The sequence below is a fragment of the Rhynchophorus ferrugineus genome, unplaced genomic scaffold (assembly GCF_030347505.1).
Source record: "Rhynchophorus ferrugineus isolate W39M unplaced genomic scaffold, kcgeb_rfMv2 rfM1, whole genome shotgun sequence".
Taxonomy (NCBI): Eukaryota; Metazoa; Arthropoda; class Insecta; order Coleoptera; family Curculionidae; genus Rhynchophorus; species Rhynchophorus ferrugineus.
This window is the reverse complement of record NW_027472580.1, coordinates 57166853-57190272: the sequence shown is the minus strand read 5'-3', so window position 1 is coordinate 57190272 and position 23420 is coordinate 57166853. Positions and strand designations below refer to the sequence as shown.

General features: G+C 31.1%; 4 protein-coding genes and 1 long non-coding RNA gene across 10 annotated transcripts; 1 reads left to right on the top strand and 4 right to left on the bottom strand.

Annotated features, from left to right (window-relative positions):
- The first annotated feature begins 2086 nt into the window (after nt 1-2086).
- Nucleotides 2087-3374, top strand: LOC143198766 (uncharacterized). The gene is made up of 2 exons (XM_076408240.1): nt 2087-2710; nt 2995-3374. The coding sequence occupies exons 1-2, from the start codon at nt 2210-2212 to the stop codon at nt 3241-3243; spliced, it is 750 nt and encodes a 249-aa protein (XP_076264355.1). The 5' UTR covers nt 2087-2209; the 3' UTR covers nt 3244-3374.
- An 8993-nt stretch (nt 3375-12367) lies between these two features.
- Nucleotides 12368-14540, bottom strand: GXIVsPLA2 (phospholipase A2 group XII). Its single transcript, XM_076408197.1, has 3 exons — nt 14254-14540; nt 13411-13653; nt 12368-13355 (listed from the first exon to the last, which is right to left on the bottom strand). The coding sequence occupies exons 1-3, from the start codon at nt 14483-14485 to the stop codon at nt 13192-13194; spliced, it is 639 nt and encodes a 212-aa protein (XP_076264312.1). The 5' UTR covers nt 14486-14540; the 3' UTR covers nt 12368-13191.
- A 109-nt stretch (nt 14541-14649) lies between these two features.
- On the bottom strand, nt 14650-15448 carry LOC143198750 (uncharacterized). 2 transcript variants are annotated; one of them, XM_076408213.1, is made up of 4 exons: nt 15307-15448; nt 15085-15202; nt 14919-15023; nt 14650-14865 (listed from the first exon to the last, which is right to left on the bottom strand). In XM_076408213.1, exons 2-4 carry the CDS (start codon nt 15184-15186, stop codon nt 14770-14772), a joined length of 303 nt encoding a protein of 100 aa, XP_076264328.1. In that variant the 5' UTR covers nt 15187-15202; nt 15307-15448; the 3' UTR covers nt 14650-14769. The 2 variants fall into 2 exon arrangements, with proteins under 2 accessions (XP_076264328.1, XP_076264338.1); XM_076408223.1 differs by having other exon boundaries at nt 15316-15448.
- Nucleotides 15449-16268: 820 nt separating this feature from the next.
- LOC143198758 (uncharacterized) lies at nt 16269-16654 on the bottom strand. The gene is made up of 2 exons (XR_013006286.1): nt 16526-16654; nt 16269-16472 (listed from the first exon to the last, which is right to left on the bottom strand). It is a non-coding gene; the product is annotated as an uncharacterized LOC143198758 (long non-coding RNA).
- A 10-nt stretch (nt 16655-16664) lies between these two features.
- Nucleotides 16665-23233, bottom strand: LOC143198737 (uncharacterized). 5 transcript variants are annotated; one of them, XM_076408142.1, is made up of 10 exons: nt 22968-23233; nt 22830-22916; nt 22682-22773; nt 22079-22188; nt 21674-21925; nt 20290-20419; nt 18881-19181; nt 18632-18822; nt 18380-18580; nt 16665-17137 (listed from the first exon to the last, which is right to left on the bottom strand). In XM_076408142.1, the coding sequence occupies exons 2-10, from the start codon at nt 22906-22908 to the stop codon at nt 16904-16906; spliced, it is 1590 nt and encodes a 529-aa protein (XP_076264257.1). In that variant the 5' UTR covers nt 22909-22916; nt 22968-23233; the 3' UTR covers nt 16665-16903. The 5 variants fall into 5 exon arrangements, with proteins under 5 accessions (XP_076264257.1, XP_076264285.1, XP_076264267.1 ...); XM_076408170.1 differs by having other exon boundaries at nt 21666-21925; nt 22968-23125; XM_076408152.1 differs by lacking the exon at nt 21674-21925 and having other exon boundaries at nt 22968-23171.
- Nucleotides 23234-23420: the final 187 nt, after the last annotated feature.

The window sequence follows — 23420 nt, the reverse complement described above, 5'->3', positions numbered from 1 at the left end:
TAAAATATTTGTGACATGGGAAAAGCATTATGACTTCAGATAATATAAATTATTATATCGTATCGAATATTTGGTGATACTAGGCCTAAGACAGAAACACATCGAACGAAAGAAAAAACACATGGCTAGCAAAAAGCATATGGTATTGGCTCGTTGTCTAGTGTCTAGCTAATTATTTTCGGCGACGGGAATCGAAGCCACGACCTCCGATTATGACTTCAGATAATATAAATTATTATATCGTATCGAATATCTGGTGATACTAGGCCTAAGACAGAAACACATCGAACGAAAGAAAAAACACATGGCTAGCAAAAAGCATATGGTATTGGCTCGTTGTCTAGTGTCTAGCTAATTATTTTCGGCGACGGGAATCGAAGCCACGACCTCCGATTATGACTTCAGATAATATAAATTATTATATCGTATCGAATATCTGGTGATACTAGGCCTAAGACAGAAACACATCGTACGAAAGAAAAAACACATGGCTAGCAAAAAGCATATGGTATTGGCTCGTTGTCTAGTGTCTAGCTAATTATTTTCGGCGACGGGAATCGAAGCCACGACCTCCGATTATGACTTCAGATAATATAAATTATTATATCGTATCGAATATCTGGTGATACTAGGCCTAAGACAGAAACACATCGAACGAAAGAAAAAACACATGGCTAGCAAAAAGCATATGGTATTGGCTCGTTGTCTAGTGCTCCGGATAATGAAGGTCCGGTACCAGAGCTAAAAGAAGCATGTAAGAAGTTAAACCCAGTGAAAATCTGCGAAGGAGGAGCTTCAGCGAAAAAAACACGATACATTCAGAGTGAACCATCTGAATTGAGAACAGAACAAAACTGTCAAGGACAATTTCAACAAGAATGGGTATCGAAAATCAACAATCAAACAGTGCAGAATAATGCCAAGATGACAAAAGTAGAACCTCCGTTCGTAGAAGCACTTGGGTCCGAATGAGGAAGCCACATTAGAAAACTAAGTATACGACTTTATAAGTCAATTCCAAACTCACTTCAAAATTCCCTTCACTATGCGTACCGATTTTTTCTTTATATAATTTCTATATTTCTCATTTTCCTTTATATTTTTATATTATTAATTGTTTAAACAAATAAGCTCGTATTTGGCCATTGATTTACGCAAAAAAGAGCGAAAATTGAGAAAAACATTGTTTTCTCTCTTTAACACTTATAAGGTAATTACTTATACTTATAAAATATTAATACTTATAAGATATCCACCAAGAACTCATTGATAAGCTGCAACTGTGCCAATCAAAGAAAGTTCCGTATTAACAATACTCATCTGATCCTGTTCTAAAAAACAATGATTATAAATAGTACTGAGACCGTACAGTGCTTACAGAGCAGCGAGTCGACTATAATAGACGTAATATAATAGTAGTTAATAAAAATATTTTTAACAAAAAATAGAACCGACTATAAAAAATAAATAAGGAACTCACTAAAAATTAAAAAATAAACAGACTTAAACACAATTTGACACAAAAAAAACATTTTAAAATAGAACATGTACATAATAATCGTTATAATCTTATATATAAAAATGAATCGCAAAATGTGTTGGTAAGCGCATAACTCAACAACGCCTGGACCAATTTGGCCAAATCTTTTTTTAAAATGTTCGTTGAAGTTCAAGGATGGTTTTTACGGCGAGAAAAATTAGAATTATTGCTGGAAAAACCCTAAAAATAGCCCTTTTCTTTTTCCCATACAAATGATTTGTAACTAAAACTAGTCAATTTGAGCTTTATTGCTATGATATAAAGTTCATATTAAATTACAAGCACTCACTGTTGTCTAAGCAATGTAGGTGTGTTCCTAACATCAAAGATCATATCTATCAAAACAATGTGCGTGTGTGCGTTGGAGCACAGAATACATAGTTGGAGGAGTTTCAGTCAAACAAAAATCGTGTTACCAACAGTGTTTTATTATTTTTAATATCCAAATTTTAAATAAATAAAACAATTCGTACGGCTTAAAAGGATTTGAGTTCAAGTCATATCAAATTAAAAAAAAAAAGTTGTCTGTTACAGATGACTTTTGACAGATGACAGATGAATTGTCAACTGATACACGAAACAAATTCGTATATCGTGTTTTGTGCAGAGTGTTTAGTTAGTTAGTGTTTGTTTAGTTCGTGATTAGTGAAAAAATAATTTATATTTGATATGCCTCCTATAAGACGAAGCAATTTAGGTAGAAGAACCAGAAATGCTATAAACCAAGCTAATTACCGATCTAATCGTACTGCACAAGAACGTGACGACGGAAATGAACGTGAAAGAATTCGGATATCACAAACGCGTGAACCGCGAGCGCGACATTCAACTAATAATCGCGCAAGTTTGAATCGAGCTGCTTTCAGTTACGATGTGTCAATTGACTACAGTAACTACCAATGTGTTGTTATTGGTTCTATGAACTTGGTTTGCTCACACTGTAAGGCATTAAAATACAAAAACGAAGCCAATGGATTGTGTTGCGCAAATGGTAAAGTGAAATTGATACCATTGGATCCACCACCAGAACCATTGTACTCATTGGTTTCAGGAATAGGAACAGATTCTATACACTTTTTGACACATATCCAACAATATAACAATTGCTTTCAAATGACTTCATTTGGGGCAACAAATGCAGTTCGGGAAAGTTTTATGCCAACTTTCAAGGTATGTATTATAGCAGTTACTCATAATTATTTTAGCGAACAAAATTTTCTGTCACCAAAGTTAAGATGTGTTACTAATCTTCAATTTCTTAATCATTACGAAATATATCACTTAGTCATCATATTATATGGTGATTCAGTTTCAGTGACACTTTTATTATATTTTATATTTGATAGATATTAGTTAAAACTAAATATATACTTTTTAAGATCAAATATTATTTAAGTTTGATCACTGACAATCCATTAATTTATACCACACCATAATATTTTTTTTATTTACAGATACAAGGGCAAATATATCACAGAGCAGGTTCACTGTTACCAGTGTCAGATAGCGACAACAAATTCCTGCAAATTTATTTTATGGGCAATTCACCACAAGAAATTGATCTGCGTTGTGCACATAACAATTTAGTAAAGAGGTCTATTGTAGAACAATTACAAACTTTATTTCATCAACAGAATCAATTGATTATATTGTTTAAAACTGCCCTGGATCTGATGACGATGGATCTGACGATTTATCAATAAAAATGATAAATCCCATTACAGGTAACTAAAATATTAGTTTAGCTATGGCGATAATATCTCAGTCACTATATTATGTATTTGAATGTTATTAAAACAAAATCTGTTTACAGGTTCTGAAACCAACAAAAAAGTCAGTTCAATGAACTATTATTCATACCGCCTAATGATTCGGGAAAATGAAGATAATCACATATTGAAATGTCGGCGATTATATCACAAATATGTTGTTGACATGTATGTTAAAATTGAAACGGAGAGATTAACATTCATCAGGTTGAATCAAACCAAACTCCGATCTGAAGAGTATATTCACCTTCGAGATGCGATTAATACTGATGGAAATGCACAGAATGTCGGTCGGATGACTATTCTTCCAGCAACATACATCGGAAGCCCTCGGCATATGCACGAATATGCTCAAGATGCCATGTCGTATGTTCGTCATTATGGTACAGCAGATTTGTTCATCACATTTACATGCAATCCGCAATGGATAGAAATTAAGCAGGAGTTATTCCCTGGGCAATCACCCATTGATCGTCATGATATTACAGCCAGAGTCTTTAGACAAAAGTTGAAATCTTTAATGAATTTCATCGTAAAACATAATGTGTTTGGTGAGACACGCTACTGGATGTATTCTGTGGAGTGGCAGAAACGAGGATTGCTACATGTACACATTTTGATTTGGTTGGTTGAAAAGATAAGGCCAAATGAAGTTGATGCAGTGATATCAGCTGAAATCCCTAATGTACAAGTAGATCCTGGATTGCATGAGGTAGTTATCAAAAACATGATACATGGTCCCTGTGGAACTCTTAATCAAAATTCACCGTGTATGATGGATGGTAAATGTTCAAAACGATATCCACGGACATTAATATCGGAAACAATTACTGGTAATGACGGTTATCCATTGTATCGTCGCAGATCGACAGCAGACAATGGAAAATCAACAATTGTCAAATTAAATCAACAAGATATTGAAATAGATAATCGTTGGATTGTTCCATATTCACCCATTTTATCAAAGACATTCAAAGCACACATCAACGTTGAATCTTGCCATTCAGTGAAATCGATTAAATACATTTGCAAATATGTAACCAAAGGGAGTGATATGGCTGTGATTGGAATTGGTGCAGAGAATTCTAATGATGAAGTTACCCAATACCAAATGGGCCGCTATGTCAGTAGTAATGAAGCAGTTTGGCGAATATTTTCTTTTCCTATTCATGAGAGACACCCTTCTGTTGTTCACTTAGCTGTGCATTTAGAAAATGGACAAAGAGTGTATTTTACAGCACAGAACGCAGTACAAAGAGCTGCTCAGCCACCATCTACTACATTAACCAGTTTTTTTGAGACATGCCAAAACGATGATTTCGCACAAACATTGCTATATTCTGAAATGCCAAAATATTATACCTGGAATCAATCCTCAAGGAGATTTATACGACGGAAACAAGGAAAATCAGTTCCAGGATATACAGATGTATATTCCACCGATGCGATTGGCCGGATTTATTCAGTACATCCAAGCAATGATGAATGTTTTTATTTACGACTGCTATTAGTCAATGTACGTGGCCCAACATCATTCCAACAGTTACGAACTGTTGATGGTGAATTGTGTGGATCCTACAGAGAAGCCTGTCAACGTTTGCAATTGCTTGAAAATGACGCTCATTGGGATCAAACTCTCAATGATGCTGTAATATCATCACACGCTCATCAAATACGAACATTGTTTTCTATAATCATATCTACATGCTTCCCATCAAACCCAATTGATTTGTGGATGAAGTACAAAGATTATATGTGTGATGATATTTTGTATCAAATACGGAATAGAATGGGAAATCCAAATATACAAATCAGTGAAAAAATTTACAATGAAGCATTGATTTCAATTGAGGACATGTGCTTGATAATGTCAAACAAACTATTAATTCAATTAGGCCTGACCGCGCCCAATCGTCCAATGCATGACGCTTTTAACCAAGAGTTGCATCGAGAAAGACTGTATGATCTCAACGCTTTGAAAGAATTAATTCAAACAAATCTTCCACTGTTAAATGAACAACAGAAGTATGTATTTGAAACTCTTATGAAAGTAACAATTGATGAAACTGGAGGGATTTACTTCTTAGATGCACCTGGTGGTACAGGAAAAACTTTTTTGATTTCATTAATATTAGCAACAATTCGCTCACAAAATAAAATTGCACTTGCACTCGCTTAGTCGGGAATCGCAGCAACTTTGCTTGAAGGTGGTCGAACAGCCCATTCAGCACTAAAATTGCCATTAAATATGCAAAGCAATGAAACTCCAACCTGCAACGTTTCGAAGAACTCTGCAATGGCAAAGGTTTTGCAGCAATGTAAATTGATTGTTTGGGATGAATGCACGATGGCACATAAAAAATCTTTGGAGGCTTTAGACAGAACCTTAAAAGATCTACGTACCAATAATAACCGATTTGGTGGTGCAATGATTTTATTAGCAGGAGATTTTCGTCAAACATTGCCAGTGATTCCACGATCAACGCCAGCTGATGAACTCAATGCATGTCTAAAGTCCTCCAATTTGTGGAAACATGTCAAAGTACTTCATTTAAGCAAGAATATGAGTGTCGAGTTGCAAAATGACCAATCTGGAAACATATTCTCTAAACAACTCATCGACATTGGTAATGGCAAATTTCCTATAGACATGTTGACTGGCTGCATTAACTTTCCTCAAAGTTTTTGTCAGTTAACTCGATCAAAAGATGAACTTATTCAGAAGGTGATTCCAGATGTTTCTCAAAATTACAGAAACCATGATTGGTTGAGCGAACGAGCTATACTGGCTGCAAAAAACATAGATGTAAATGAATTAAATTTCAAAATTCAAGAACAAATTACAGGCGAATTGAGGATATATAAATCAGTTGATTCGGCTACTAATCAAGATGATGTAGTCAACTATCCACCGGAATTTTTAAACTCGCTGGATTTGCCAGGATTGCCACCTCACAATCTTCAATTAAAGGTTGGATCGGTGGTTATAATGTTGCGAAATATCAACCAACCGCGTCTTTGCAACGGTACACGGTTAGCGATAAAAAAATTACTAAACAATGTGATAGAAGCAACTATACTCAAAGGAAAGTATAAAGGAGAAGATGTTCTCATACCGCGCATCCCAATGATTCCGACTGATGTGCCATTTGAGTTTAAACGACTACAGTTTCCAGTGCGGCTTGCTTTTGCTATGACTATAAACAAGTCCCAGGGGCAATCATTAAGTGTTTGTGGTATTAATCTAGAAAACCCATGTTTCTCACATGGTCAATTGTGTGTTGCCTGTTCCCGTGTTGGAAAACCATCAGATTTGTTTATCTATGCGCCAGGTAATCAAACAAAAAACATCGTATACCACAAAGCACTACAATGATAATAATAATAATAATTATGATTCACATGATTAACAATAAAGCGATTACTTACTTTTCAATCCTTATATATGTTTTATTTAATTATTTTTTATTCACAACGCCCTATCACCAGGGTGATGGTTCTGTTCAGGAGAATTTTTTAAAATACGTAGGCACAAAAACTGCCACATTACAAATCTTTTTGACAGGACGAAGTCTGTCGGGTCAGCTAGTAACTAAATAAAAATAAATAAAAATCTTATTTGACCTATCTACTACACGTATTTTAAATTCTACTATATACACAACAATTTGTTTTACAATTTTTTTTCTATATTTGAAAGTCTCCTTTTACCAACTAGGGGTTTATCTGGACTGGACCTACAGTTTGTCGTGGGCTCCGAATCAACTGGACTGGCAAGTGACCAACTTAGAAATTATCTCAGAAGACATCCGGTCTTACCCAGCCTGGTTGCTGGCGTGACTGGGATCAATTTCCTTATCGGATTTTGCACTCTTGCCTAGGACAATCACAAATATTAAACAATCACAAACAAATCGCGGCTATCGCAACAGTAGGTGAAACAGCCTGTCGCCTTTACTACTGTACCAACCAAGCCGGTACAATATTATTTTAACTACTACCAACTGATTACTTTGAATTCGGTTCCGAGCAACAAATTAGTTTTGTTTGGTTCGTAATTTACTTTTTAGAACCCAACCGAACCCAAACAATTATATTAATTTAGATAGTTTTGTTGGTAATTTACATGTTGTATGTCACAAAATTACATTATTATTTTTGTATTGTTTGGACTCGGCACCGACTTCAAAGTGATCTTTCTCTTTTTAGTGTTAGATATTTACTCAATAAATTACGTAGTTATTTTATTTAATATTATGAGGAAAAGATATGAGGAAATAGATATAAAGAAGCAATGATTGAAAATAAGGAGCGCTTCAGGCCCAGGGGTCCGCTATCTAGCCTAGGTGATTTGACAAACGTTCTAAGTAAACTAGAACGAAAAATTATTTTCGGCGACGGGAATCGAAGCCACGACCTCCGATTGGGAACTAAACGCTTCAACAATTACACCATAGAAGCAACTGTTTACAATATTTCTACGCTTATATGCTATAGTTAGTACTTAAAAAGCAAGCTTGCACTGAACGATTTCCGATTTTCCGTCACATCAGCGCAGCTCAACATTATACATAAATACCTGATTATTTTAGATAAAAAAATATATGAAAGCTGTGTACGTGCCTTTGAAATTTGAGCATCTTCCTCGATTTCCCCCCTTCCCCCTCCAGATGCTGAGTTGGTTCGAATGAGACCACCTCGGAAGTGCACTCTTTCGAATAAAAAAAGAATTTTAAAAATCAGTCCATAATTGAAGGAGAAATAGGCGAATATACAGAAAAAAATATACAATCGTACATAGAACCTCCTCCTTTTTCGTAGTCGGTTAAAAAAAAAAGAAAAAATTTTAACACTGATTATTGTTATCTTTCAGAACAACAACAGCTGATTCACCAAATACATGATTTAGAACATTAATTAAAGAAACAGCTATAAAGTAAGGATATCCCCATCATACCAATCATTTGTCAGGAACAGATTTAATACCAAAAAAACTATTGACAAATATTTGCAATATTTACAAATAGTATACAAAACCACCCAGAAAGCAGTTTTGTTGACAAGAGCCCAGATAGTCCGAGAATTCTCATCCATGTCAGAATCAACAGAGGTGAGCCGTGGATATTTCTCAGAATGCCTTCTGACTAAATCAACAATGAATAATAATGATAATGTCGAAGAGCTTCTCAACTACATCAAAACCCGTCACTATAATTCAAGGAAACCTTCAAGAAAACCTTTATAATATGCTTTTTATATTTCAGAATACATATACAGCTCAATAGTTTAAAACTTTTGTAAATGTATTAATTCACATGTGGGCTGCGTCCTGAGTTGTTCTTTTGGTACCAACGGTGTGATATCGGACAAAAAGTAATAATAAACTCTGTAAAGTTAGGATTTTAGTAACAAGTACACAAAAACACCATGCCAAAAAAATAATAGAAAGAACCACTTTGCCTAGATATCTAGGAGGAAGAGGATCGATAGATATTGGCAAGCAACTTTTTAAATAGACAGTTAGTTTATCACAGAAATTATTTTCTAAAATATTCCCAAATATCACCGTTACATTGGGCAGTAGGCTAAGTGGATAGCTTCACACTTTTGCGTCTAAAAGATAACATCAAAAAATGTTACAAATCGAATGAAGAAAAAAGACCTGGAAGGCTTCCCAAGACTATGTCGAGAGCCTAGAGTCAAACTACTGCTTGGTATTAAGAAAGATGTATCCAGAAACGGAAAGTCATTTGTCATTTGTTGGAATTCCAATCAACCTACTGTTTCGAATTAGTTTTCATTCTTGGCGGAACGGTATTAATAACACCACGTTTGATTTTATACCTTTTGAACAGCCGCTCCAGCAACGCCTTCTATAGGATGGAAGTCCCGCTACTATTTTGATTGCGCACCATCTTGGTTAAGTGACGTTTAGCTTAGTTTCGCTTTAACCATTGTGTTGTGTAGACGTCCAAATTTTACTATGGATAAATATACGCCTCAAGAACGAGCATAAAAAGTGACGGTGAAGCCCATTTTCTTCTCAGTGGACACAATTTTTCAATCATAACGAAAAACTAGTGTAAGGATCAAATAAACTTTTTATGAAAACCAAACTTACTTATCTTTTCTTTGAGCAAAGTTATAGGCAATCAAAATGGTAACGGGACTTTTCCCTACATGTTACTAGCTACAACGGGCTCTTTTATCGATATAAAATAGATATTTAACTCTTTAACACAATGCGCGAAAAAATTTCAAACTATAGTAATCTAAAAAAGTATATCCGCACTGTGCCAATAATACTATCAACAACAGCTGTAATCCCAAAGAAGCTGTTGTAAACTCGACCTGTAAAAAAATCTATACAAAACAATCCAGAAGGCGATTTTGTCAACAACAAAGTGAATAGTCCGAACATTCCTAGAGGCTTCGGAAAGCAAAGCAATGAAGCCCATCAAAGTATAATTCTTTTGATATTTCGGATATCTGCGTAGCAAATGACCTTAAGTACCCTTCTACAGAGTGAGAGTGCCATTTGGCTCAATCAAATAAAATGATAATAAAGAATAACAGGTCAATTGAAAAGTCCGCGGCCTACCATAGTAAAAACATTTTTGGCAATTTATTTTTTTATTCAACATAATTCCCTTCAAGGGTGATTATAGCGACCCTCCAACTTTTCGCACCATTTTTGTAGTATGATTTGTCCTTTGCTTCAAAATAGGCCTTAGTTTCGGCGATCACCTCCTCATTCAACGAAAATTTCTTCCCAGCGAGCATTCTCTTGAGATCTGAGAACAGAAAATAGTCGCTGGGGACTAGATCTGCAGAATACGGTGAATGAGGAAGCAATTGGAAGCCCAATTCATGTAACAACCTCTTTTGGTCGTCCACTGCTTTCACACTGAAAATATCTTATCATTAAAAAAAATAGAAAAATTTTACAAGAACTACCAGAAAATTAATATTTATAACAAAGGGATAAAATTAATGTAACAAGCACGGAACTATATGACAAATACATAGACTGGCAAATGAAAGAAATACAGATCTAAAGATTAAAACATATTGTTTGTCTGTATTTTTGAATAAAACTCAAGCTTTTGTTAAATCATGGCAGAGAGGGCTACATGTTAAACTAAAAATTCAGTACTTCCAGCGACTAAAATCTCATCTTGCTGATAGACAGTTTACTATAAAACAAGATGATGAACACATTTAATTACAATAAATACGTTTATAACTTCTACAAGTTAGGGTGGTAAGAGTATATTAATTCTGAATTACCTAGAAAAAAATAATATATCTAAATCGACCAAAAGAAAAACCAGGAGGAATTATTTGCAATTAGTCAAATGTTCGCTAGAGGGCGCTCGCGATCATTCACAAAAGATTTTCTTGTTTTGTTTTTTAAAGAAGTTCAAAAATATCTGTATTTATAAAGAGTTTGCAAGAAAAAAATACATATTTTTCCAACTACAAGTTTACAAAAATTGTCTTAAGTGTGTAATAAGATCCTTATTAGTAATAATTTTATCCTTTAATAAGATCTTCTCTAGATCTCTATAGTTATGTTCGCTAACTCAGCTGCGCGTCTTCTTTTCTCCGATTTAAACTAGAATTAGGTTGGTCTATATCCAAAGATGGTGTTTCCTGTAAATTACTAAGTTGCCTGCGAGAACGATATACTTTCTCGTATTTAGAGGCCATTCTTAACCCAAAAACCTTACTACAATTAATTATTTTATCTTTCAAACGTTTTGATAGTTCTTCAACATTAAGAAGTGAAAATAGTTTTATCATAAACCGACTGTTTTGGATGACCTTTTGGAGTTTCTAACTATTAAATTCTATTAAATCTTTATTTTTTATTGTAACATCCGCCATTAAAAAAAGACTCTGTTAATCGCAACTCATAGCAATTAATTTTTTTTGGAAGTACTAAATTAATTTATGAATAGATTATTGAAAAATTGTGGATGTGTCCAAATTTTTTTATTTAACAACATCTTTATTAGATACGCTTAGTACAATCTTAATTATTATTATTATTACAATTAATTTATTACTACTTTTCCTATGTGCTTGGATTAATTAACAAGCAAGACGAGTGCGAGAAAATACATCAGTATGTATTCCTCAATTATAAAATTATAATTATTTATTAATTATTAACTTATAGCTATAGTTTACACTAATAATATACACTAAATGTTCACACAAGTTCGTATGGTTTTGTTCGTTTCAATCTCCTGACATCCTGCGCGCTGTCCAGCAGTTGTATTGCTTCCACGTTAGTATGATTTAGTAATCTTCTTTCGTGTTTCAAGGCAAAATTCTGCACAACTTCGCAAATCCATTTGATTTCCAGGTCATCGTGCAGTTCTTCATTGGTTACATAGCGATAGGCATTGGTAATCAATCGAAGAACCTTGTTTTGACAGCGCTGTATGACTAACTGATTTGAATTTTTAGTGCAACCCCATATTTGCACCCCATAGGTCCAAATTGGCTTTATAATTGTATTATAGATCAACCTCCACTACCACTAACCAGTATAGTTGTTTTATTTTGGTTCTAATGTGTTTTGCTTTTTGTCTAACGTGATGCTGGATGTGCCCAAATGAATTATTTTTTAATTCGAACAAAGTTTAAAATGCTGGAAAATTTATACAAATTTGGTTAGATATTTCTAAACTGTAAAAAACTTTACGATAGGTTGCATGTATAATTATATGAAGTATTTACCAAAAAATAATTTCTATATTATATAAAAACTACAACATTTGACTTAATCACAAAATATACAGGCTTTCTATGTTTTGAGTACTTAATCGTAAGTCTTGGCTGATGTTGACACTTCGAAGTTTAGAAACGTGGCTAAACAAGAGCGCGGCCAACCAAGATAAAGTGATGATTTTGTGTTATTTGGTGACAAATAGTCTGCCTAACAATTCAATAAAAATAATAAAATTTAAAAGTTTGAAATTCAGTTTTTAGTTACGATACACCACACTATGCGTCGTCGAGACAGGTTTTTCATTACATAAAATACTTTTTAAAAGTAAAATAAGTTTTATTGTCATAAACCCCTTCACATTTTATAGCTTATAATATACACTTTAGAGCAAGATTTAGCATAAGATATCTTACACTTACTGATTACATTTACAATCACTTACCGAAGTAACCTTCTACATCATAAAAAATACTTATTGCCCACTGACCCAACTCACTAAAGGTAATGGCAGAAATTCGCCTAATCCTTATCAACTAACTGGAATCACATTAGGTATCAAAATACATAACACTTCTTTTAATTCTGCTTCACTTCAATATTATACCCACTCTACCAAATATAAGATGACAAAGAAAAAAAAACTGTCAGAAATAGAAGAGTAAAATATGTTAAAAAAAGAAAAAGTATATCAAAAGGAAACTCATTAAAAAAAAAAGAAAATATTTTGACCAGTTGTTTCCCACAACATAATTAAAAGCCAAAAAAGGTAAAAAATATACACAATACAATATAATATGACCTCCAATATTTAATTAATAAATTATTTTTTTAAAAATCGTTTTTTCCTTAAAAAACATTAATAAAAAAACTGATTTCTGTGCTTGATCAATGTTTGCAAGAAATATAAGAAATATATCCACTCTGCATTAAACTGACATTACAATATGTCCTTCTAAACTAAAATAATTTGAAAGTCAGTGAATCGTAGAAACTAACAAAAACTCAAACTTAAATAAAAATCTTAGATGCTTAAATTTAAAAATCTAATTTATGTATTTCTAGTTAACAAAATTCCTGAAAATAATTTATTACATTAATCGTTAATAACCATCACAAAATAAATAAACACAAAAACTTATTTACAGTTCACCCCTATCACCTCCTGGTGTATATTTACTATATTTTTTATCCTTCCATCCTGAACTATGTGGACAATAGCAAGCTTTAGATTGAGCATCTTTATATGCTTTACAACCTAAAGCAAGTGTACCAGTAAATAGCATTTTAGCTGCACTTTTACAAGCTGAAAAATTAATAATGAACTTGAAATGGAAATTTTAATCCTAAAATAATAATACTTTTTATCATGGTTTGCCCTCCAACAGATTGAGAATAAGAATCACAATGTTTGTAGAGACATCGTTTAAATTCAACATCACAAGCTTCTTTATCTTTGTTACAGGTATCATAACAAATATCGTGAGCATTGCAACATTTTTGCATTGCAGTAAATGGTAAATAATCCGTCGATATTTTAACTCCAAGAGCACCACATCCGTCTGCACTTGGTACATGATTACGATTTGGTCTTGGAGCCGCTCCTAAAAATAAAGTAAGCAATAATGTTAGTATGAAATTTTAAATTGAGACGCTTCAATTTATTTATTAAAAAATCATATCGGCAACTATACACAATAACATATACTACTCGATACATAAAACCTTGACAACGATAATAGAAAACTAAATGTTAATTTAGTGTAGATTAGAGAACGACCTTCGTTATGAATTCGCAGTAATATATATTTCTAGAAATTCTTGTAAAAATGAAATGATTTTAAAGAAAGCCGATTAGCATAATAAATATCTTGAAATTTAGAATCAATGACGTTAAAGGTAATTGTATTTTTTTTCTTTTATTCAATACTACATAAATCTTTTCTAAATCTGATAAGATAAGATGTGATATGTGCAAAGTCATGTCCATGACTTCGCAAAATTGATTACAATGTATAACATACTATTGTTATAAACATACACAATGTGATAGAAATATCAATATTAGGACACGTGATATTTTGAAGGTTGATGACAATATAACTGGAAAAAACCCAAACATAAAAAAAATAATATGGCAACACCGCTAACTATTTAATTATAAACCCATGATTGATAGATGGCAAATTCAAAATTACACTTACCAGATGGACACTTAAAAATACATTCTTCTTCTACAGCTGCATCGAATATATCCTTAAATGTTTGAAAATTTTGAGCAACTTTTACAATATTTTGCAACACATCACCAAAAACGGTCTCAGCTGATATAATTGCATCTCGTAACGTTCCTAATAGTCCTGAGCCATAACCAGAATATATATATCCCATAAAAGTTAAACAATATATTGCAATCTTCCCATATGGTATATTCATACTGAAATTTTAATTTAAGTAATACACTTTACTTTAAGGTTAGGAAAATCTTGATTACTGTCAGTTTTCACTAAAACCTTTTTAAAATTACGTGTTTTTATTTTATTTGAGGAATGTGCTAAATATAACTGCATAAGGACAAAATGATATTAAAAAAAATGAAATAGAGTAACAGTTAATTTATTGGCTATCAATACTGTTCTATTATAAAACAAGCAAAATAAATATTACATTCAATGTTATAAAAGCATGAGATAATATTCAAGAATTTGAAACCTCTAAATTTACTTAACCAGTGGTAACAATTCTCCTTTATCATAAAGGGCTTTAACATCTGATCCTCCTCCAACACAATTTCCTTTTATAAAAACTCTTGGTACCTATAATAAGTAATGCTAGAATATTTGCAACTATAAGTAATAAAAATTCATACTGTTCGTGCACCAGTGATTTGTGCCAATATTCCTTGAATCTCTTCTCCATCATTCCTCAAATCCAACTCAATTGTTGTGTACTTTTGCTGGATTTTGTCAAATACCTAAAAACGATGGTAAAATTAAATAAACACTAGTTTAAAACTAACTAAAACTTAAACTAACCTCTTTAGCTAATCTGCAATAAGGGCAATATGTTTTTGAGAAAATTACAACATTATCACTTGTAATTAAATCTTTAACTTCAGTTGCTTTTGGTGAAGACATGTCTGCAGATTTCAATCTGAAATATACATATTTATTAATACTAGATAAGTAATTTTAAAGCATTTAAAAGTTATATATACTAAGAAAATATACTTTTAAAAGGCTTTAATTAGAAATTACCCCAATCACCACAATTAAACCAATCAAACAGGAACTACCGCTGACTTGAAATGGAAATAATACGTAAAAATTTGCCTTTTTATACAGCAATCAACACCACAAGAAAATTTAATGTCTTGAATGATTCAATCTTTATTTTTTTGTCATTTGGAAATCATGTGAGTAACGTATATTTAGTTGCCTAAATTAAATAATTTATTTATATTTTATAAAGTTAACATATATATATATATATATATATATAGTTAAAGATACATTATACAAAGTTTAAATTTAACTACTTTACATTTAATTAAATAATATTAATTTACTCAGAATAACAAAAATAAAGAGTATAGTATGAAGTGATATATTCATACAAAAATAAACACAACGTAAAATTATATTGACTAACTTTTTATAGAGAAATATCTCATTTTTAAATAAAAGTTGATTATTTGATTTACAATTTATTTTAGTTAATGTTACTATAACATAAAAATAATCATTAACATAAAATTTTGTGGCTAATCGAAAATTATAATTCTTACCCTAAAACTTTCACAGATAATTTTCTTTATGGTTTAACAACATTATACATAATTAAATATAAAATATATAAATAGAAGAATAAATGATATATTATTTCAGTACAAACAATTTATAAATATTAATGTAAGAGTACTTACCCTTAATTGCATATTTTATTAATAAAATTTAATAACAATTAATCTTGAACTGTTAGTATAACGACGATACTAGCATTAATATTACAGTTATAATGATCGATAAATTTAGAATTTACTATTACTTTAGACTATCTATCTCTATTACTTAAAAATTGTGATTTGACAATTTGATCATAAAAAAAACAGAATTATTTTCTAAGCATATTTAAACATATTCACTTTTTATTCGAAAATTAGATCACCATAGTAATTTGTTACTGCTCTTCTTAACTAGAATGCCATTAGCAAAATATATAACTTTGTACATCTTTATTAGATTATCAATATACAAACCACTTTATTTTATTCAATTTTATTTAACTTCGTTAGACGCTCGATTACCCTTAATAATGAGTCCATTAAAATTAATTTCGCAATTAAAGATCTAGTTTCCTCACTATTGCATAGGATAATTAGGCATATTTAATTATTACAAGATATTTTTGATAGTAGAGACAACTGCAATTATTAAAAATAATATAACTGAATCATTATCATATAGGACTGCTTACAGTAATTGTGTGTGAAACTGGATGTTGAAACAGGTTTTAAAGAAATTTTTGCAACTGAAAATTATAAACGCAGATTATTAATATAGTAGATTTAACATAGATTTAGTATCAGATTCTATGAAATTAAATAAGCAATAAATAATAACAAGTGATTAGTTTTTATTAACACAAAACATCAACAACATTTAGTAAAAAGTAATAAAAAAACACAAAGGTACAAATGCGGTATCTCACAAAGTCAATATTTTGTGAAAGTGAGAGGAAAATTCATTACACCAATAACCATTTCAAAATCAAATATGTTTTAAGGAGAGGTTTAAAAAATGATAAAACCATTAAATTGATACAAATATGGATCATTTGTTGTATTTTCTGTAGCTAGCGTAACTTGGAAGAAATTTGTTCAATAAGAATGTCAACCCGCTCACTAGTACCTCTAAAGGTTTTAGGTTCTGGACCAATCATCTGAATGAGTTGAGGTACTTCTTGTCGTGAAACGTCCGCAAACCTAGCTAATGCTTTCATACATCTAAATAATTGCTCTTCGGATGGTTTTTGATTGAAGTACTGAAGTAGTGCCATGGTAATTTCTACAGCAATGTCATCAAAAACCTAAAAACAAACAATTTTGAAGTAGAAAACATTACAAAAATGGTATCAGAATATTAATATTATATATAGTCTATAATTAATATTACGATATGGATCATCATTTGATTTATTTTTGTATTTATTAAGTAAATATTCATTGAGTTTCGAATCATGAACCATCACAGAAATTAAATTTTCCAAGCCAGCATAAATACGGAAGAAAGACATTTTTCAGAAAATACGTTAAAATCAATTTTACAATATAACAATCAAGATTAAAAACTAGCTTGCCTAAATGCTTTCTGTGTTTTGCTAATTCTTCTGTATGGCTCTTGACCTTGGACACTGTTCAAGTATGTACTCAATATTGTATTAAAAAAACATAGATTATTTGGACATGCTTGCCGAATGAAGGGTAAATAAATCCTCAGACTTCTGTTGTGAAATCCACTCTTTGAATAGAAGGCGCAAAAAGAAACACCAAAAAAGGCTTGGATTAAAATTCTAATAATTTATATGTTCCTGTTTACTTATTAGCAACATTATCGCACTTATAAATGACAAACCATCGCTGTGAATATTAAACGTTTGTCTGGAATATTAAAGAAACTATAACACAGAAATATTATTATGTCGATTTTGATTATAAAGTCAACTTTTCGTCAACATAGGAGAGAAGAATTTTAAGTTTTCACATACATCCTAAGCTAATGACTATTTGGTATGGGTTTTCAAATTATGCCATAATTGGTCCTACTGGTCTAACAGTAAAAGTGAGGTTGTTTGTGGGCATCATAATAATTTAGACATATAATAACTTGAATTTTAACATGATTGCGCAACATACCAGCTGCAAAATGGCTAACATTACATATTAAGTACAGTTGTCTAACGTTAATTTGAGAGTGCGCAATTTAATGATGATTTTTTAATTTGATGTCAAACTATAAAAATCCAACGTCCACAGTTGAGAAAATTATTCTCATTAAGTAAAACCAGTAAAATTGATCCGCAAATGTTAGTATATTCAAGTTTGGGGTAAAAAACCGAGGTACTGTCAAACCAGTTACTTAACTGAAATTCTTTTCCAAATAACTTGAATAAAAGAACCATCTTAAAAATATCTGAATATATAATTTCAGTAGCACTGCCAAAAAGAAATATATATATATATATATATATATATATATATATATATATATATATATATATATATATATATATATATATATATATATATATAATTATATATGGGATACACACCACTGTTTTTACTTCCTTCGCTGCTAAATTGTAAATAATAGCCGATCCACGATCTTGAAGAATAGGATTATCTGACAGTAAACAATGAACAGAAACTTTTGTTGTTACCCTTATGTTACTAATTTGTTGGGTATTATACTGCCACTCTGATATGTATAGAAGCCATTCAGAGGAACTGAGATTTTCAAACATATTTGCCATCTATAAAAAATAAATAAATAATTTTAAAAATTAAATTAAATTTATACTTACAAACAAAGCTACAGCTTCCTGTTCCTCTCTACTCAGCCTATCAATTTCATAGGCAAAGTTCATGAGAACATGATCTTTTCTATCTTGATGAAGCACCAGAATAACATCATCCTTAAGAGCGGCCATAGCAAGCAAATTCATTGTCTTAACTCTTACATCAGCAGGGAAATTTTTATCATTAAGTAGGCGATCTAATTGAATTAAATTTTAATGCCAAATATTTAAATAATTAGTAAAAAATTGTGTTACTTATATAATCTAAAAATCCATCACTGAGTGCCCAACTGCCTTCATCTCCAATCATATACTGCTGAAGTTCTTCAGTAGACTTTTGCTCTTCTGGACTTAATTTACCATCAATTAAAGCAACCAAAGAATCAAATTCATCTTTTACATCAATAAGATCCTTAAATACAATTGGGGGATCTCTTGCCTTTTTCTTTTCTTCCTCCTCCTTGCGCTCTTCTTCCTCCAGAGCTAAAACTTGTTCTGACGGAAGAGTTGATTCAGGGTTACCGTTCACAGCAGCAGTGTCGGCCATCGTTATATCCTATTGAAACAAATAAAACCGTTTTATGTGAAGGAAACCAAATTTGGAAATTATTTTGATTTAGTATAAAACAAAGTCGCCTTTTCTGTCCCTATATCCCTATGTGCGCTTAAATCTTTAAAACTACGCAACGGATTTTGATGCGGTTTTTTTCAATAGATAGAGTGATTCAAGAGGAAGGTTTATATGTATAATACATGCATAATATACTAAGGCAACATTGCTAATTTTAGAGGTTTCTAACGTGATGTCGTAAATTAACCTATTTTTTAGGCTTATTTAGCAATTAGCAAAAACGCTGCTAGATCAAATTAATGTACTACAGTATTGTACACCATAAAAAGGTCTACAAAAAAGTCCGCGATGGTATATGTTTATCTTTTAGGGATAACCCACATTAACCATTTTTATTGTTTACTTTTTACGTGAGAAAATGGCTTATTTACGAAGCTATTTTAAGCAATACGGCATTAATCCTTATCGAATTAAGTACCTTAAATACAGTGTGCAATTAATATAGATCAATATGGTTCCTTACAGCATGTAAATTAAACAAATATTTTCGGAGATATTACAAATTTAAAATTTGCGTTTAAAAATGTGTAATGTAATAAAAATTGTATGAATTTAGATATTCCAAAGATAGCAGGAAATCTTCATAGTAAGTATAGGGGAAGAGGAATTGTTTTACTCCAAATTTAATGCGTGCAGGCCAAGGGCAGTAATGAATGAACCAAAAATACTGGATCGATTTTAATCATGTTTTCATTGAGTGACATAGGCATATATATTTTATGCCCGTGCAAAGTCGGAGCGGGCCGCTATGTTTTTATATACAACGTTCATATTTTTTCTGTAGTGTATTTAATTTAGTATCAGCATTGCACCCGTGCGAAGCCGGGGCTGGTCGCTAGTATTAGTATAAAGCAGAATTATCTTCAAAGATATATCTCGGTTTCACTATAACTGTTAACTGTTTTAAATATATATAAAATTTTAATTAAACTTAAATGTTACATTACTCAATAAAAACCACTCAAATAAAGTTAAAATAACTTTAAAACAGCTAAATACTATTACTTCTCTTTTAGAACGTTTGAATACTTACTTCTAATTCAGCTGGAACTACACCACCTTCTTTTAATATCTTCCTGCGTTTCTTTTCTTTTTTGCGTTCTTTCTTGGCAAGTTTCTCTGTTAATGTTTTCCTACGTTGCTCCAAGAGAAAGCTGTTGTATCTGTTTGAGATAAACATAGTAACAATACTAGATGGTTTACAATAAAGACAGTGAATTAATTTTGAGGATTTTTTTAAAATTTAAGGCTTTATTGAAAAAATTAAGAAAACATTAGAAACTACTTTCTCTCAACTCTGACAATATTTGAATTCATATGGAAAAAACTATACATCTCGAAAATGTATGCTTTTAATAACTTATACACTTTATTAGTGAAAGCCTATTGATTGAATATAGCGCATTTGCTTGTTCCATCGATTGGTTGGCAGTTTTATTTACTTTGATTTCATTTTTCCATATTCATAGTTTTTCAGTTGTTGACTTAATTTATAAAATGTATGAAGATTATCACTTATTGGCTTTGTCATTATCATAATATTCAAACAGCATTTAATTATACGCCCTAGTTTTTTCAATTAAAGAAAAAAATTCAATTCAATGACATATATTTTAATCAATATCTAAAAATGTCTGCTGTAAATCCATCAGAATTAGTTCAGATAGTATTTTTGGTAATTTCAAGCAACATTTTTAAGTTATGGTTCCACTATGCAAGAATCATTTATGCAACTGTCTCTCAGATATTGGTCAGGAGTGCTAGACTATTTCTATGAAGCCAAAACAATACCCAGCATAGGTATATAGAAAACTTTTCACGAGATATGCATACCACACACAAAAGAAACAAATATGGCAAAAATTGTCATCTGCAAATTTTTCACAAAATGCTTTGTATTAATAGAACAACTTTGTATAAATATTCATAAGACAAGACAATTTTTGCATAGTGGAATCCTTAAAATATAGATGAAATGTTTATGAAGTATGAAAAATATTTGTATTAGACATTTACTTACCCAAAATTATTTAGTCACACTGTTAATATCACTCTCAAAGAAAAACTTGAAATTTTATTAGGTAAAATTTAAAAATAAAATTTTGAAAAAGGAAAGTCGTTCTACAGTGCTTAAATATTTATTACTATAAAATAATTTATTAACTGTTAGATGTTAACAATACTTTTAGTTATCCACATTAAAAAAAAAAAAAGAAATAAATACAAATTTAAAATTACCTAATAACATAATCAAGTGAATTTGAGTAAAAGCCTTTAAAGCATCAAAACTAGTTAAATTTGTTTATAGTTGTTCATTCACATATATTTACGACAATGTGCATTTAACATTGCACATTGTAAAATGACATCAGCCTCCCTCTTCACTCTTATCCACACCATTAACCTTACTTTCTGACCTGGCTTCCTCAATTTCCTTGGTTAGATCAGGGGAATTTTCTCTAGAGAATCTTCTCTGTTCTTCAGCAATTGGTCTAGCACTCTTTTCCAACTGAGCAACAAGGGCAGGTACAGCAGGGCCAAGACTTGAGTTTAAAACCTCGTTTGGAAGATCAAGTATATACTTTGGAATATTAGCAGAACACAGAAACTGGGCAATCTCTTGAGAAAAATTATTGCAATTATTGTGCAACAGTTGATAGTTACTTCCTCTAAAAGAAATACAACTCATGCATACTTAATTTAGACATAAAATAAATTCCACCTACTCAAGACTATTTTAATACTGTAACTATACACATGGTATTTATGAAAGAAATATGTCAAAATATCAGAAAGCTTATTTTTGTAAATAACCTACTTACGAATAATTTGTTTCAGAGAGTCCACTCAAATATTGAATAAATACAGAATATGGTATTTGAGTTTCTCCTAAAAGTTTAATCTCCTTTGGAGTACCTAATGCTGTTGAACCCTAACAATAAAACAAATAGAGAAAATTTTAAAATAGAAAACATTCAATTTAAAACAAAGGCATTAATTTACAAGTAATCATAAGGTTAAATATGAAAAGTATAAATATTATAAGATGTATGTACATTATAATAAACAAATATTTATCATTAATTAGTAATATATTTGAAAATTAATATTTACAGTTGTTTCCAGTAAGCTGAAATATTTATAGACCCACTACCAAATTTAGAACTTTCACGCATTAAAACTCTAAACTGAACTAAAATCTGTTTTAACAGAGCCATCTTACTGGTGTAATTTTACTCGGAAAATTTAGCTAAAAATAGTTCTTTCCTGCAGTGCCAATAGTCGCCACTTCTACATTTTCTAAATGTTTATAAATAAAGAAAAAAACAAGTTGCTAGGTGCCAAAATATTCTTGTATTTTGATTCCCGAATAATAAAAAAGTTTTCTTCCCTAGAATAATCATGTAATTTAAAAACCTACTTACTGGATTACAACTTTCTACTCCTCTGGATCCAAAAAAGTATTCTCTATTATAAACCACAATAGATGTATGCCATATACCATCAATTTTCTTTCCTAAATATAATGATTAGTTTGAAAGAAATTTTAATAGTATTAATTCATAGTATTACCAATTAATATCGGAGAAAAATGGGCTGCCATCCCAAGAGATAAATCATAAATGTATAACTCTACTTTGTGTGATTCCATAATTTAAACTATCAGAACAATATTTAGTTATTGAATAATAAGTTAATTAAGATATTTACCAAGCATTCAATAGTTACAAATTGCAGTCCAACTACAATAAACACTTTAAATCTTAGGCTAATAAATACCGACTGTTTTTCAAAATAAACCAATCAAAAAATTATTGATTTTGCACTGTCACCTGTCACCTGTTATGCCAGTACTTTCTAGAATGAGTAATTTTTGCATTTTGCGCCACTTGGATTCCCGCCATAATAGTAATATTTTAAGTTTTGTTTAGAATGGGGATTCAAACACAAACAAAAAAAGTCAGCATCAACATATAATACATGTGCAAAATGCTATTTATAAACTCAATATATACTGTACATTTTAATATGCGTACACACATTTTTCTATTATTGGTTAATATACTCAAAATCATTAAAATATTGTTATTAATAGAGATTCTATCATTAAAATGAAATTCTTTTAAAAATCTACAGTTATGATCTTGAAAAAAATAAGATAAA